This window comes from Euphorbia lathyris, chromosome 7 (genome assembly GCF_963576675.1).
Source record: "Euphorbia lathyris chromosome 7, ddEupLath1.1, whole genome shotgun sequence".
NCBI classification, from domain to species: domain Eukaryota; kingdom Viridiplantae; phylum Streptophyta; class Magnoliopsida; order Malpighiales; family Euphorbiaceae; genus Euphorbia; species Euphorbia lathyris.
In genome coordinates, this window is record NC_088916.1 from 19,850,014 (window position 1) to 19,867,972 (window position 17,959).

Below are 17,959 nucleotides of genomic sequence, written 5' to 3' on the forward strand. Positions count from 1 at the left end.
ATGTTAGCCGACCCCGAATCATTTCGGGACTAAGGCTTTGTTGTTGTTGTTGTATTGTTTCATAGTTTTTGATGAATTATATTGCTTAAGGACATTTTTTTTACTAATTTTTGGAAAACATTATCATTGAAATATTATTTTTGACACATTTTAAAGGATAAATATTATAAATATATATGTTTTTCTATATTAAATTATTTTTATTTTTTTTCGAAAGAAAAACATTTTAAATTATTCTCTAGATAGTATGATACATATTTTAATTGAATTTATATAATAAATTGTTTATTAGAAAATAAGAAAATACAAATCTGATTAAGCTCCGACAAATCCTGATAAATCTTTAAGAGTTCTGTTTGTCTGACTAGAACCTAGCGTTTTTTACAACATTCAGAGGCGGAGCCAGTTCAGAGCCCGAGAGCCGGAGCCCCCGACCACCAGCTCCACCATTGAGTAGTGGTTAGTTCGCACCTTGTACCCCCCAAATATTGGTTTATATGTACCGTATGTAGTATTATTTCAATATTTTAAAGTGTCTGAGTTGGTTTAAGATGCATCCATATAAATATCAATTTCTTACTTTTAATACTCAAACAACTTAATTTTTGAATTAAATTGTAATTTACAAAAATTATAAAAATTTTATAACTAAACATAAAAAAGTATAAAAATATTATAAATTTTTAGAAAATAGCGTTGAACTTATAAAAAATTAAATATGTCCGCTCTTTTTACGATACACTTTTAATTTTTTACCTAACACACCATAACGATAAAGTTTTAAAGTGATGAAGCCTACAAAATTTTTGCCTAGTCCGGAGTATACATGGATAAATGAACTTGTAAACAAAGAATAAGGATTGCCTCACATATTTAAGGAGTCATATAGATTCCCCATTTAATAATGTAAGATGTCTAACAGAACCCCTAAAGTACAAATTTCTGGCTCTGCCACTGATAGCATTGCTTAACATACGTAGAGATTTCAATAGATACAACAAGAATATAGTCCACATCCTTATAAAAAAAACAGGCTTCTACTAAAGAGGGATTCGGAGAAGCCGGCAGAAAACTTTGAACGGATATCTTTATCTGATTACACGATTATTAATGTCGTGTTTTACATGATAAATGTAATTAAATTATTATAAGATAAAAACACCACATTCACATATGAGTGAATATTGGATCCTCCTATCCCAAAAGGTTTCAATACCTTATTTATTTATTTAATAGAAAACTGTTGAAAGCCGCCTTAGATAGATATTCTAAGTATAATATTGTTCAATCAAATTAAGACACCAGCAGTATGGGACTTTCAAGTGGATATTTTATTATATTATTAAACAAACATATTTGAAACCATAGCCATCTCAACTAAATGTTTTAATAAATTGTCGGTCTAAAGTGACAGCTTTTAAAACAGTTTTTAAAGAAAAAAAAGTCTAATGCATATTTACACCCTTAAATTTAGTAAATTTTACTTACTGATATCCTGAACTTTTTAAATAACCTATCACATATTTATAGTTGGTTTTAAAAACCTATTACACATCTATAATTGACATTAAAAACCCATCACATACCTAAAATTGATTCATTTGGACTTCCTGCACACAAAATTATTGATCTGTTATCTTTGACATATGAGGTGACATACAAAATGAACTTATACACTTTTCTTTTTTCTATAGCACTCACATGCGATCTCATCTGTTAAAGATGACAGATCAACGATTTTGTGGAAAAGATGTCTGGATGAACCAACTTTATGTGTGTGATAGGTTTTTAATACCAACTATAAGTATGCGATAAGTTTTTAAAGTCAACTATGAATATGTGATAGGTTATTTAAAAATTTCAGATAAAACTTACCAAATTTAAAGATGTAAATATCTATTAAATAAAAAAAACATTAATTTGTTTGTCACATGTCAATAATTGAAACTTGATTGAAACAGTGAGGCTGATCATGAATATTCTTTATATAAATAGCAAGATAGATTAGGCAAGAAAGTGCATACAACAAAAGTAGAGAAAAAATGGGTGAGGTTGACACTAAAGCAGAGCAAGATATTTTCAGGGGTTGTTTGAAAAACCAACCACGTAGTTTTTGGGGTCAAACCTTTGCTTCTCTTTCCCCAATGGATTCGGTACGTATATTCTCTTTTCACTTCAATTTCACCTATATAAATTAATTCATATTTAAAACTATGTTCACTCATTTTTTAAAAATGTGAAATAAATTACTCAATTTTATACTTTTCGATATTATATTCATTGAATTGAATTTTAATTAATATTTCAAAATGATCGTTGATGATTTTAAAAAAGAAATATCTAAAATTAAAATTGTTTAGAACCATATTTATTTAACCATGTTTTTTTATTTTTCAAAATCACAATTTACAGAGTTTTCTCTTTTTAAACATTCACTTCCTCTTTCCTAATCAATCAATACCTAAATGACATTAAAACAAAAAAAAAAAATTTATGTAGACGTCATAATGGTACAAAAGTGGTTTGTCAATAAAAAAATGATTTTTGTTTCATAAACTGAAATGACCTATAAAGAATGAATGAAATGTCTCTAACACATCCTACAAACAAATGTCGATTAAACTTGAAGCATATATAATACGTCTCATAATATCATGTCTTGAATTTCAGCAATAAATGATTTTGCTAGGATTTTAACATGGTCTAAAAGGACTTAATATCATATTAGAGAACTTGTTGATCTAAAACTTTAAGACTAGTTTTAAGACGATAGATATAGTGCAAGCATATTTATTATATTATTTTTTTTGTTTTAACTTTTATATTATCTCTCACACATATATATATCTTTATTCACAGGAATTGGAATCACACACCAAACAAGTGGAAACAATGAAAATAAAAGTAAAAAACATGTTACTTCACTCTACTGAAGAGTTAACATATAATATTAGATTCATTGATTTATTATGTCGTCTTGGTGTATCCTATCATTTCGAGGATGAAATCAATAAACAACTAAATCACATTTTCACTATTCTTCCTAAACTCTTGGAAGATAATGACTATGACATATATACTCTAGCAAGTTTATTTCGAGTCTTAAGACAACATGGATTCAAAATGAGTTGTGGTGAGTACTTACTCTATCAAAACAATTTTTTTTTTTTTTTTATGTTCTTGTAAATTTGAACATTGAATTTATAATGCCAACAAGTATGTCGAAACCTAATTAATTGCTTTTATATTATTTTTGAATATTCAGAACAATATATATATATATATATATATATATATAAATACATTTTGACTTAAGTATGAATGCACGAAATCAGATGTTTTTAAGAAGTTTCAAGACGAAGATGAAAAATTCAAGGAAGACATTGCTAATGATGTTAAAGGCATCATTTGCTTGTATGAAGCATGTTTCCTAGCAATTCCTGGTGAAGATATATTAGATGAAGCCCTTTCTTTCACAAGAAAACATCTGGAAATTTTAGCTGATAACTCAAGTCCTCATCTTCAGAAACATATAAGAAATAGTTTGATGTACCCATCCCACCGCACTATTGAAAGACTTGATGCTCTAAATTATATATCTTTTTACGAGGAAGATGAATATGCAGATGAAACTCTTCTTAAATTTGTCAAGTTGGACTATAATAGACTACAATTACTCTACAGAAAAGAGTTAGCTTCACTTTCCAGGTAAGTAATTATACTATTGGATATTTTTCTATCAGTTTTTCGTTAAGTCCAAAAGTACTTAAGATTAAAAACATTTATATTTTATTCCTTTAGGTGGTGGAAAGATTTAAATGTTGCAGAAAATCTTCCTTATGCGAGAGATAGACTTGTAGAGGCATATATGTGGGCAGTTGGATTCATCTTCGAGCCACAATACAGTATTTCTCGAATGTTTATATGCAAATATATATCATTGCTAACACCGGTGGATGATACTTATGATTCCTATGGTACTATTGAAGAACTTCAACTTCTCACTACTGCATTTCAAAGGTAATTTATATAATAGAAGAATTAGAAAGATACCAACACTCAACAACAACCTTCCAAAGAAAGTGGAATCAGTAAGAGGTGGAAGTAGGGAGGGATTAAAGGTAAGAAAGTGGAATCAGTAAGAGGTGGAAGTAGGGAGGGATTAAAGGTGTTGGCCCACCCTCAATTATAAGGAAACATCCCTGAGAGGGGTGGTTCTGCCCTTGTCCTCCTCTTTTGATCTTCATGTGTTGGGATGCAAAGGACCCCTAACATATAAAGAAGGTGTCCAACCATTTATGAGTTAGACACTTTTATTTTTCTTCTCGTAGATGCTAAAACAACGTGGCTCTGGCTTGGGCTGAGGTAAAAAAGGGTTATTATAATTTTTTTGGCCCTAACCCAACCCATACGATATCGATGTTGTTTTGGCATGGATTAAAAAGCAGACACCTCAACAAATCAAAATATATCTTTCCAAATTGAGTTTATCCGTAAAAAGTCAGCCAAATCAAAATACAAAAACTTAAAATTTATCATCCCGATAAGTAGATGAGATATTTTTTATTTGCCATTTTGAGTTCTCATCTCTCACTAGATTATCAATATATAATTTACACATTTTTATTTTTATCAAAATTCAGGTTCACTGTTGAAGCTGTTGATGAACTACCAGAATACATGAAGTTTCTTTACAAGCTTGTCTTTCAATTAACGGAGGATGATGACGCTCAAGGATGCTCTTGTAAAACCACTTTTGCCAGGGAAATGGTATGCAAATATATATACAATAATTATACCTATAAAAAAATAAATAGTGAGGGATTTTTTTTGGTTAATAATTAAACAATTATATTATATTTTCGTTAGTAGAAGGATTGGTGAAACTAACGTCATTATACACTTTAGTAAGTTTAAATTCATATTTTTTCATAGTTGAACCTATTTCTCATTATCAACTCAATATAATTGTATTTCAATCTTTTCATATAATTGGGTATCATGCATTTAAACTCGGTAATAAGGGTCTTATTAGTGTATTTCACAATGCATTGAACTCATTTACCAAATAACATGTTTATTTAACGAAAAAAAGTTATTTATATAGTGATAAAAGGGTGTTATAGTAGGATTGAAATAAAAATGTAGTGATGTTAAAATTATTTTCAAAAATATAAAAACCCACTAATATATTTGGGCGAACATTAGGGGACTTAAACTATTACTATTATTAATTTTCAGATAAAAGAGTTGGTGATAGGCTACAATGTGGAGGCAATTTGGCTAAAAGAAAGGAAAGCACCCTCCTTCGATGAGTATATGAAAAATGGAAATGTGACAAGCACTTATAATAGTCTTACGTCGGCATTCATTCTTGGAATTGAAAATATTGGTATGAAGGAAATTTTGTGGATAAGAAATGATCCCGAAATTATTGTTGGTGCCAAATTCCATCCTCGTTTCCTGAATGATATTAATGGAGTACGGACGGTATGTTGTATTAATTACTTAATTAATTAATTCGATCAATTTCATTTACCAATAATATTAGTAGTTCATTGAGGTTAAGGAACCATTTGATCAAAAACACAAAATGATAGATAAAGTCCATAATAATAATAATAATAATAATAATAATAATAAGTATTATTATCTAGGAAAATGCATGTTTGAATTTGGTAAAAATAACAATAAAAACTATTCTTGAGTCTTACCTACTAGCTTAAATTTTCAGATCAAACGGTTTCTTGACAGAATTGAAAAATAATAATGCTTGAATAAAATTTGTTATTTTTTTAATTAAGATAAATATATATATTTAAAGGATGAGACGAAGAGAGGAGACTGTCTTAAAGCTGTTGATTGTTATATGATACAATATGGAGTGTCACAAGATGAGGCGATTAAAGCCATCCTGAAAATACTTGAAAATAAATGGAAAGGAATGAATGAAGATTTGTTGAAGCCAACTACTCTTCCAAGGATATTGCTCAAGTACACTTTCAACTTTGCTCGGACCGGTATTTTTTTCTACCAAGGCACCGATTACTTTACTTATGGACACAACATGAAACAACATATCACATCATTATTTATTAACCCACTTCCAATGTAATATCATCATTGCGTTGTTAGCTGGTTGTATGGAGAAGTTCTTAAACATACTAGGTGTCTAAGTTGCGCCTTATTGTATTAATAAAATCCAATGGACCTGGATCACAGTAGAATTTTCAATTTACATGATAATTTTATTCTCCAGCTTTCACGTTATTGTTCCAGTTGTAATCTATATATTGTAGCTTCAACCATTTCTCTTCATAGTTTTATATTATTATTATTTTCAATAAGATTAATGGGTAAAAAATTGAAATATATCGCACGCATGTTCTTTCAAACAAACTTTGTCTTGTACAATTAAAAATTAATTTTCAAATGCTTACTTTGATTATGAAAAAATGGATTAGCCATTAGATAAGCAACACTAAGATTATCACACTAAAAGACCGACACACGTTGAAATAGACATCTAAATTCTCAAAGAAGCATGTGAACCTAAGTTAAACTTTGAATGTGCGGAAGCAACATACCTATATTTCACCTTCGTTGAAGGTCTTGAAATAGTGTGTTGCTTTTTGGACTCGTAGTGCCTCGTAGATAACACAAAATGCATCTAACAACGCAAAAATGAAGAGCCATTGGTCCATGCATATACTTTGACACCTTGCTAACAACAAAGGAAATATATATCCAAGTGAAAGTAAGATACTATAAGCTGCCAACGATTTGGTGATAAAGACACAAATTCAGTATTGAAGCACACTAACATTAACTTGTCAATAAGATTTGTTGGGCTTGAAACAGGCTTGCAATTCAACATGTTAGTGTGCTTCAGAATCGAGAAAGAATACTTCCATTGATTCAACAAAATTGTAGTTGGAGATCAGGTTGCTTCAATGCAAATAGTTCATGTACATATTTTATAAACTTTTTAAAAATGCTTAATAATTTTTTACAAAACTTATATTATCATTATACTGAAAAGTGGAGAGAAAGACACGTTTTATAAATTAAATAATTCAATTTTCAACGGTAGGCTTCATGAGTCAAAATTTTGAATTTAAAGAAATGAAAAACCTGATATAAGAGGAGAGTTTGGCTATAGGCAAACTCAACCCCAAGCATTAGTAAAGCTACGAAGAGACTTCGACAAGGAGTGATGAATGGAATATATTAATGAATGCTGATGGTGGAGGCCAAGTTGGTATAAGGAACAATATAAGGGACGTGGACTACTCTAACGTTGGATCTCCACCACCTCTAGGTCAGTTGTCGATAGTAGCTTAAGCGATCCACCTTAGTCCATTAAGGACTAGGGTCGTCAGATATTCGACCTTTATGAAGGGAGGCGAATGTCTCCATAAGGTGGGAATATATAGATATTATGGCTGAAAAATAACAGTTATTAAACTTATATAAAATAAGTGTTAAATATTTTAGTTTAAATAATTAAAATACATTATAAAATGAGGTCTATATGTATATTCCACGGTTGTATATGAGTTAATCGTGGGGTTGTTACTAGAGCTGGTCATGATATTTTATGAATCTATACGAAATCAGGGGGTACTCGAGGATTTGCTCAGGGTTGTTTTGCGTTTCGAGTGGATACCCCTTCTGCGCATGTTTCCGAATTGAAAGCCGTTATTTTTGCTATTCAGATTGCTTGGGAAAAAGGATGGCACAAATTATGGGTGGAATGTGATTCTATTTATGTGGTAAATTTTCTTAGGAAGCGCTCTCTTGTTGTTCCATGGGCGTTGCGGCAGGATTGGATTGCTTGTCTTCGGCATTGTTCTTCTATGGATCTAAATGTTACTCATATTTTTCGCGAAGGAAATAGAACGGCTGATGCATTGGCTAAATTTGGTGTCACAACAGATCATATTGTTTGGTGGAATTCTGCACCAGCTTTTTGCAATAGATTTATTTCTGATGATATGTATTGTTTAGAACAATTTCGTTTCTCTCAATCTTTCTCATGTATTTTTTCCTCATTTTAATAAAATCCGGGTCTGGGTTTTTGATTGGTTTTGTGAAGTTGCCAACCTAGTTGGGATTTTGCATTCCGATCTTAACCTGTAACTCAACTTTTATTTAAAAAAAGATAAGAGGTTTTTAATAAAAAAATATACTGAAAAGTTTAAAATCGAAATTCGGGTCATTGTACACCTAAAATATAACATTATTTAGTCCTTTTTTAGTTCTGGATAAATATTATAAATACATATTTAATGAAAAAATGTGTTATATAGATAGTTAAAAAAAGTTGGACCAATTTTGACATTGGGTCATAGGCAGTCACACTTTTCACCTATGTCTAGGCTGAGCTGTTACAACTAAAAATAACACAATTTCTTTTTGTATTCAAATGAAAATAATTAAAAAATTAAACCTAGAAATAACAAAATGAGTAAAAGGTTTACCGTGACAAAAGATGAATACGTGTTTTTCAAAATAAGAAAATAATCATTATGTTATGTAAAAATGTGTACTAATAAATTATTTAATCAAGAACAAAATAATATCATTATCTCCCTTAGAGTAAATCTTTACTACGCTGGAAGTAGGGTTGTGCATCAGTTCGGTTTAAAACGCATATCGAACCGAACCGATTGAATTCTGTTTTTTGTTCGGTTTATTGACACTTTGATTCGGCATCGGTTTTAGTTTTAGATGCATTTCAGTATTGGTTTTGGTTCGGTTTGATAAAAATGTAAAAAAACCGAACCGCACCGAGTTGCACATATTCTAAATTATTTTATACAAATATACACATAAATTAGATTTTACAAGTTTAGTTTTTTTTAATATTATTGAGATAATAAGTCAATATAAATATATTTTGAAAGTATTTTTAATTTTTTTTGTTGAGATAAATTTAATAAGAAAATAGAGTAATTTTTATTTGTTATTTTTTTAACTAATTCGGTTTAAAACCGAACCGAATCAAATATTTTAGTTCAGTAATATTTCGATTTTACATACCATTCAATTACATATCAGTGTCATTATTTTAATAATTTCGATATTCGGTTGTTTCGGTTCGGTTCAGTTCTGAACCGATATACACCCTATTTTCTATAAAACCGATGGCTCCCTTTTTAGACAAAACAAGGAATCATCGTTCCCATATTTCTCCAAAATGAAAGAGTTATTCTCATTTATCTCCCCAATCCTTTTCACCTTCCTCCCAATTCTAGTTTTGATTATCTGGAATTGGAAGAACAAATCCCAAACTTCAAATCAACCTCCACAGCCACCCAAATTACCTCTCATCGGAAACCTCCACCAACTTATCTGTCTATTACCCCACCGCCGCCTAGCAGAACTTGCCAAAATTTATGGACCTTTTATGCAGCTTCAACTTGGCCAAGTTACTGCTGTGGTTGTTTCTTCTCCAGAAGTTGCCAAACAACTCTTCAAAGATAATGACATCAAGGTTAGCAATAGATGTCGTGTCTCCGCAGCCGATATCATCTTTTACAATCGCCAAGACATCGGATTTGCTCCATATGGTGAATATTGGAGACAAATGAGAAAAATTTGCATCTTAGAGTTGTTTAGTGCAAAAAGAGTACAATCGTTTAGATCAATTAGGGAAGAAGAGATATCAGATTTGATTAGATCGATTAATTCAAAATTGGGATCGCCAATTAACTTGAGCGATATGATTTTTTCATTGACGAATTCAATTGTAGCAAGAACAGTTATTGGCCGGAAGAACAGAAATCAAGAAGCTGTGTTAGAAGTTATGAATCGATTAGTGAAGGCAATAGCAGGTTTCACTGTTCTTGATTTGTTTCCTTCTCTTCAATTCATTCATGTGATCACTGGGATGAAATCTACTCTTTTGAAATTGCATAAAGAAGCTGATCAAATCTTCGAAAACATCATTGAAGAACATAAATCAGAGTTAAGAGGAGGCCAAATTGAATCCAACAATCTCCTTAATGTTCTTCTGCAACTCCAAGAAAATCCTGATTCTTATTTAACTACAGATGGGATCAAATCAATCACTATGGTTAGTTTAATAATTTTCAATTGAATTTCTTGTTAGTTTATTAATTTATGTGCTCTAATTAAGAACATGATTATAGGACATGTTCATCGCTGGGACTGATACGTCTGCAACAATTTTAGAGTGGACAATGTCGGAATTGATGAAAAATCCAATAGTAATGGAAAAGGCGCAACAAGAAATAAGGAAGGTATGCCTTAAAAATGGAAAGCTTGATGAATCGGTTATTGATGAGTTAATATTCCTTAAAGCAATAATTAAAGAGACAATGAGATTACATCCGCCAGCACCTCTACTTCCAAGGCTATGCGGAGAGGAATGTAAAATTGATGGGTATAGTATAAAGGCCAAAACTGAAGTTCTTGTGAATGTATGGGCGATTGGAAGAGATCCTAATCATTGGATTGAACCTGAAACGTTTAATCCAGAGAGATTTATTGGGAGTGAAGTTGATTATAAGGGTTGTAATTTTGAATATATCCCATTTGGTGCTGGAAGAAGGATATGTCCTGGAATTCATTTTGGTATTGCGGACCTTGAGCTTCCTTTAGCAAAACTATTGTGTGATTTTGATTGGAAACTTCCTAATGGAATGAAGTCTGAAAATCTTGACATGAACGAGACATTTTCACTTGCAATCAGAAGAAAAAATCCGCTCTACTTGATTCCTGCTGCACCTCAATCTTAGCTAAATGACTGTGTGAAATAAATGTTTTAATAATAGTGTTCTCTCAAAATTATTAAATGTTTGTTTATCCCGTATTAATTAGTGTTCCCTTGAGTATATGAATAACTTCAATTCAACTATTTCATATTTCACTATCGAGCACATCCACCAGAATTTGATTGTATCTTGAGATCCATCCATGGATGAATACATTGTTGCTCTACTTCACTAAGAACAACAATATGTGGAAGGGGAACATCGTCTTTTGTGGAAGTCTTATTTAAATCATGGAAGTCTTATTTAAATCATAATAATCCACGTACTAGAACTCTTACATGCATCCTTCTTAGCCACCGACAGAGTGTTTTCCAACTATTCTAAGTACTTTACTACTTCAAAGAACTTGGCCTTCAACCAGTGGCGGATCCAGGATTTCAGAATCGGGGGGGCTAATTTTAGCCCAAGGTTAAAAAAAAAGGGAAGGGGGTGATGAAATAAGAAATTTGGAAAGGAGAGGGGGAGGAGGAGAGCAGCTTCTTCGTAAGAAGAAGCTTCTGGGAAAATGCAAAGTGGCTTTTAAAGCCACTTTGCGCAGGGATTGGGGATTTCCCCCCAATTCCTGTATTTTTTTTTAATAAGTTGGCCCCAACCAAACGACGTCGTTTTGGAGAGCCAAATTATTACAAAAACAACCTAGCCCAAGTGGGCTGGGCTGTATCTTCTTCACTACATCTCCTTTTCCACAGAGAAGGAGATGTAGCAGCGATCCCTAACTCAGGGATATGGTGGGCGGCGGCTGGCTGGGGGGGCTAATATTTAGCCCTCCCTAAATCCTCCATGGCAGCGCCGGCGCCGTGGGGGCTGGAGCCCCCACGGCGCCGGGCTGCCTCTGCCTCTGCCTTCAACTGCTTTCCCACCTCATCTTTAACAACACTTCCCATTGTCTCATGTTCTCTCGATCTACTCGTGGCATGTCATCATAAGACCATGCAAAAGCATCCACATGTTTTTTTAAAAGTTTTTATTATCTCACGATGTTCTTAGAAGTAAGCTCATTCTGTTAGTTTGAAGTCCCAATTAAATGAGAGATCATTTATGTAATTTCTATTAATTAGGGACTCTTTTATGTAATTTGTATATTATAAAAAAAAAAGAAAAAATCAAATTATTTATTAGGGGTGGCACCGAATTCGGCGCCACCCAAGTGATTAATACATTGCCAGCAAGTTGCTGGCAATGTCCCTCTTTGGCATTATAAAATGCCTAAGAGGGATGGCATTATATAAATAATTTTGATTATGAGGAAGAGTTCTAAGGATAATTGAGTGTGAGAGAGCATAAGTGAGGGTTCTCAAAATTGAGAGTTTGCCGAAGTTGAGAGCTTTATTTGAGAGTTAGTAATTTGTGAGAGGGTAGTCTAATCATTTCGGGAAGAGACAAAATAGTAAGATAATTATTTTGGGGTTTTTCGGGAAACACATGAGTACTATTATTTTGGTTTTATCTCATTGTAACTCTAGAAAGTTTCTAGAGAACACCCTCTTTGTACGCCTACTATTTTATAGTGGAAGAATTTACTCTCAAGCTTGTTCGTGAACGTAGTCTATTAAAATTATCGGTGTCATTTTTATTGATTATTTTGCTCGTCAATATTTTTACGGAATAATTTTTCCGCGTTATTCCCAACACATTCGATATAGAAACTAATTTAGGATCGTCACTTTATGCGGTGATTGATTATGAATGCTAAATATGCACTTAGGTGATTTTAATGCATGCATAGTGCCATTGTCATAAACATCACACGAATAAGAAAATTGAGTATTCATGTAAAGAAAATCCTCAATATCTACCACATAATTGAAAATCTCAAACCCCTATGTGTTGATTTAGTTTATCTGAATGGTCTACACTTCTCCTAAATAAGCACAGAGCTTCCGCTCTTACAAAAGGTTTGACACTCTTCTTACCATTCATCCCATGTCTTAGATTTTGACACCATTGCCTTTGTAACCCTAAACCATGTCGGTGATTCCGACCCGCATTAATATCAAAGTGAGAAGCCCCTTGGGTTGAATATAAAAGCAGTGGAACATAATTGGTTTTCTCTCTTGCTTGAGTGTGAATCACTGTATAAGGTTCACTAGGAGCTTCTAACTGGCTCACGTGTCTGAGTATCATTGAAGTTAATATGGTTTCAATTACACATGTTTATTCTGAAGGGAATCCGGTTGTTGATTGCCTTGCCATGCACGCAGTTACAACCTTTTAAACCAAATTCCTCTTTTATTTTTCAAGATTGTAATAAACCTGAATTGTTTAGAGTTATTTGTTAGATTTTTTTCCCATTTCTTTATATTAATCTCTATTCTTTATTTTTTATTAATAATACTGGTTACTCGTTTAAGGGCCGCTCTTTAGCTAGTGCCAACATAATTGGGATTAGTAAACAATTGTTCCTAACCGCGTTAATCCATTTTTATTAAAAAAAATTGATTTGAATTGATTACAACTCTAAATATCAAAACATATTTATAGAAATCTAATACATGTAAAATTAGTGCACAGTGCACGTAAAATCAACGTAAAATATGTAACACATGGTTCTGAGTGGATAGCATCATGGTAGAATGTTTGAGCAAGAAGCGATTCCAAAGGATGACGATGTGACACAAGAATGAACTGAATCCCACATCGTAAATTGAGAGAGTGACTGACAGTTATTAGTAATGTGTGTATTTAATACATGTAGACGCATTTTAAACATATAGAACTCAAAGTGTTGAATTTAAAACAAAACAGACAATATTTACCTGATATTAAAGTAGGTTACACAATACGTGTAAATTCACAACTAACCAATTTTAATTTCATTTCAATTACCGACACCTAATGATTCACATAATGTGGATTTGATTTTTCTTTTCATACATGCATATTTTTGTTTTCTTTCTTAACTAAAACCCATATGGGTCTTATGTTTTGTCTATAATTTAATTTCAATAATGTATGCATTTATGAGTTATGTTTTTTGTCTTAGTGAAGTACTTTTGTTTATCGTTTAATTTCAATAATGGATGCATTTAAGAGTTATGTTCTCACTATTAAAAATAAAACTAAAAAGGAAATATAAAATTGGAGATACGATTATACTGAATTTTTTTTGGTCAAACCATCCGATACTCCGAACCACATTGGCCGTCTAATCCGAATTCGGGGCGGATTCAAGAATTACGGTATTTAAACCCCTCCCAATCACGTTTTGTGGGGGATCAATCCTGAGACAGTCCTACCAAGCGCAGCCCCATGCTGCCACTACGCCAACCAACGATTGGTACAACTATACTGAATGGTTCATCTTAGCAGACTCTTATCATGATCATCATGGGATGCAATTAAATAAATAGATTCGATTCCATGTGACAGGCGATGGGTTTTAGATCTGATACTAAACTAATATACTATAGATTAAAAATTATTTATGCTATGAATATTGAATACGTCATTCGGCTGCTTTCTTTCCAAAATTATTTATGTTATCAATATGTCATTCGGGGTTGACCACAACGTTATTCAATATTATCGCTCATTTTTTTTTTTTTTAATTACCTCTAAGTTGAAGCCACCAATCAACCAACCCTTCTAATCAAATTATTATTATTATTCCACATCTCCAATATGCAAAATCAGAATTGACAGAATACTAATATTTTTTTTTAAGTGAAAGCAAAAATCAGAATAAAAAAAGAAATCGCCTCTCGTTCCAACTAGGTAGTGGCGGATTCAGAATTTGAGGGAAGGGGCAAAACTCTATAGACAAAATAGTATTAATTAAAAATAATATACTTTAGTACATAATTGTTATTCGATACAAAATGTCTTAAAATAATAATAAAAAAACTTCTAATACTAAATAGATCGACGATTACGAGGTGACAATTGACATCTACGATCTGTGATAGCTTGAAAACAATCTGCTGCCTCTACCTATACTGCTTCTTTTTAGGGTTAAGGTGCAAAAATACCCCTAACGTTTTGGGTCAGGAGCAATTTTACCCCTAACGTCTAAAATGGTACAATTTTACCCCTAATATTTGTAGCCAAGAGCAATTTTACCATAACATTGATAAATTGGATCAATTTCAGACACTATTGTAAAATACAGTCATTTTTTTCTTTATTTTGCACCAATTGCATATCAATTTGTTCTAAAAAAAGGATACAATATTTTTTGTAATTTAATAATAAAATTAGAGATTAATATCTATAAATTCGGTGAATTTTTTGAATTTTTTTTGTCTAATTCATACAAAAGACAGTATATTTTTAATATTTTTTTCTTAGTTTTTTCAAATCCCAACATATGTTTGTGATTTGTTACTGATAAAATAACGCATTTGTGAAGTGTAGATGACAAGATTCATGACCGAGAAGACAGTTTGATGAATTATTTCTCAAATTGACCAAATTTATCAATGTTAGGGGTAAAATTGCTCTTAGCTTCCAACATTAGGGGTGAAATTGTTCCTGTCCCAAAACGTTAGGGGTATTTTTTCACCTTAACCCTTCTTTTTATATCAAAAATCCACAAGGTAAAACGGCGTCGTTTTGGACTTTTTTTTTTCTTTTCTTATGGGGGCAAATGCCCCCTTTGACCCCTACATCCGCCCCGCAACTAGGTTAACATAAGAAAAACCCACTCAAAAGGTTCAAAAACCAAATCTATTAAAAAGGAGAAAAAAAATACCAATGATAGTTAAAATCAAAGTCAACATGCCTAATCCAAACAAAAAAAAAAACTCAAGACATATTAGTCATTACAAACAAAACCTTAACAAAAAGATAGAAAAGAATGCCACCAATAATTTCTTTGCGAAAAATGTGATTAATGCGAAACAGTTTGGTATGCATAATTTTTAAGCAAGCAATCCAAAGTTGGAGAAGCTCTCAATGAACATTCATCTAACGAATCTGCAGTAAATCCATCACATAAAAATGGAATCATACTCAACTCCATATAAATACCAGTGATGCGTACATACTGCTTTAAAAGTATAAACATCCACTTTTAACTAAACACAAAATACTCAGGTTATGTTTGATAAAACTTAAAATTAAATACTGAAAAAATAAATACTGAATTTTAAATGCTGAATATTATAAATGCTTAAAGTATTAAATAATATAACTATTTGATAAATATTAAAAATAAGTACTGAATTTAAAAATATTAGTTGATAATGTTCAACTTAAAATTTTAAGTTAAATTTTTTGATTTACTAGAATAAGTGATTCTGTAACTTAACTGAAATATTTAAGTTGAGTTATCAAACAAGCTTAAAACCAAAGACAAAGTACGAAAAAAAATGCTCGTGATTTGCCTTATATACAAATAGAGGTCCGTGGTTTAAAAGTATACAAATAGAAGTATGTGCTTTGCTTTTTTTACAAAACAAAGTATATAAAATTAAACTTTTAAATAATTGATGACAATAAGAGCGTTTTTTTATTTTTTTTTTCAATTACATATATATGTTGACAAAAAATATATCCCAAAATTAAATTGCAACTGTATAAAATGACCTTAAATATTAATTTAGTTCGTAAACTGTCAAATTAATAAAAAAACGTGAAATTTCACCATATTATTTATTGTTTCGATTTAGGAAATTGTTTTTTTCGGAGGTTGTGTTTTGCTGATATGTAAGAATAATTTTTTTAAGATAAAAATGTATTTAGTTGTAATCAGAACTTAACTATGTAATTGTAATACTTTGTTTTGTAATTAAAATATATCACAGATCTTTATTTGTAAAGTTTTAAACCACATGTCTCTGTTTGCAAATTGAACCAACCATAAGTATTTTTTTCGTATTTTTCCTTAAAACCAATAAACACTTAATGTATTAATTTTAAGTACTGAAAATCGTTATCAAACATGGCCTCACTAGAGATTAGACTTATTCACGGGCTGGACATAACTATCTAATCTAGGTCTAATCCAGTCTACAATATATTTACGCGGAGCTGGGCATGATTAAAAGAACCCTCACCAAGGTTGCCTAACTAATATATTTATATTAAAAAATTAATTAAAAATTAAATAATAATCATGAGCAATAAAAGTACATCAAACTAAAAATTAAAGTGACATATTATTTGGAGTTTATATTATTAATATTAAATAGTCTTGTATGTACAACAATTATTAAAGATTATACCATTAAATTGTGATGTACTTACACTATTTGTTCCACATTAATTAAACATGCCAATAGTCTCTCTTTGGTTGCAAAACTCAAATTCAATAGCACGGGTCTAATCAACACAACATTATGGAACCCCGTTACTATTTAATTAACATATAATTGATTTAATAACAACACATAATATTCCAAACATTTCAAATGTTGCCGCATTAATTAAAAGAATACAATATTAGGTCGGACTAGATTAGGTCCGACTGGTTTTTAAGATAAATTCTAAATCCAATCCATTTTATATGCAAACTTATATGTATTTGGATTGGATCAAGCTAAACGTCAAATACATTTGTCCAAATCCATCTCATAAACAATAGATTTGAACGGACTGGCGGGCAAAAATAGCACTATCAGCATAGCTGTTTATATAGAACACTGTTCAAAACCAAGACCATTTCAACCGTTTAGACGCTCGGAATCGAGAATCCGCACCGATTTTTTCCGATTAGTCTCTCTAGACGTTTTTTGGTCCATATGCACTTTTTAACCATTTGGGCTCCGCCTAGGTCACCTTGACGCCGCCTAGCCATCGCCTAAGCGACGATGAATAAACAAATTTTTTTTTTATTATGTTGAAATGTTGATTTTTTTTTCTTCATTCTAATTCACTTTTGGGTTGATTCAATGACATTTATGTTGAAATGTTGATTTTTTTTTTTTTTTTTGCATATTTTTAAAGATATATATTATAAAATATACGTGTTTTTCAATATTAAATAATTTTATTATTATTTTTAGATAGTATAATACATATTTTAATTAATTTTATATACAATTTATTGATTAACAAATAAAAAATGTAAAAATCTAAATTCGATTAATCATCGAGTGCGCTGTCCGTCCAACTAGCGTCGAGCGTCTTTTAAAACCTTTATATAGAACACCAATTTATTTGAAGTAATCTTGTGATATTTATATATATATTGTGAATTGTTTTTCTATAAAACCCAT

At 31.2% G+C, this 17,959-nt stretch overlaps 2 protein-coding genes across 2 annotated transcripts; both read left to right on the plus strand.

Annotated features, from left to right (window-relative positions):
* The first annotated feature begins 2,026 nt into the window (after positions 1 to 2,026).
* Positions 2,027 to 6,316, plus strand: LOC136200706 (terpene synthase 5-like). The gene is made up of 7 exons (XM_065991128.1): positions 2,027 to 2,153; positions 2,860 to 3,133; positions 3,336 to 3,708; positions 3,802 to 4,020; positions 4,644 to 4,770; positions 5,242 to 5,490; positions 5,825 to 6,316. Exons 1-7 carry the CDS (start codon positions 2,043 to 2,045, stop codon positions 6,113 to 6,115), a joined length of 1,644 nt encoding a protein of 547 aa, XP_065847200.1. The 5' UTR covers positions 2,027 to 2,042; the 3' UTR covers positions 6,116 to 6,316.
* Positions 6,317 to 9,178: 2,862 nt separating this feature from the next.
* LOC136235910 (cytochrome P450 726A27-like) lies at positions 9,179 to 10,900 on the plus strand. The gene is made up of 2 exons (XM_066025995.1): positions 9,179 to 10,081; positions 10,158 to 10,900. The coding sequence occupies exons 1-2, from the start codon at positions 9,203 to 9,205 to the stop codon at positions 10,764 to 10,766; spliced, it is 1,488 nt and encodes a 495-aa protein (XP_065882067.1). The 5' UTR covers positions 9,179 to 9,202; the 3' UTR covers positions 10,767 to 10,900.
* The last annotated feature ends 7,059 nt before the right edge of the window (positions 10,901 to 17,959 follow it).

What these genes read in the sequence shown, in the direction of transcription:
- LOC136235910 (XM_066025995.1), top strand. Translation starts at nt 9,203, where the DNA reads ATGAAAGAGTTATTCTCATTTATCTCCCCAATCCTTTTCACCTTCCTC. An exon ending in GGATCAAATCAATCACTATG is followed by an intron (nt 10,082 to 10,157) that starts GTTAGTTTAATA and finishes ACATGATTATAG; the next exon opens with GACATGTTCATCGCTGGGAC.
- LOC136200706 (XM_065991128.1), top strand. Translation starts at nt 2,043, where the DNA reads ATGGGTGAGGTTGACACTAAAGCAGAGCAAGATATTTTCAGGGGTTGT. An exon ending in CTCACTACTGCATTTCAAAG is followed by an intron (nt 4,021 to 4,643) that starts GTAATTTATATA and finishes ATCAAAATTCAG; the next exon opens with GTTCACTGTTGAAGCTGTTG. An exon ending in ATATTAATGGAGTACGGACG is followed by an intron (nt 5,491 to 5,824) that starts GTATGTTGTATT and finishes ATATATTTAAAG; the next exon opens with GATGAGACGAAGAGAGGAGA.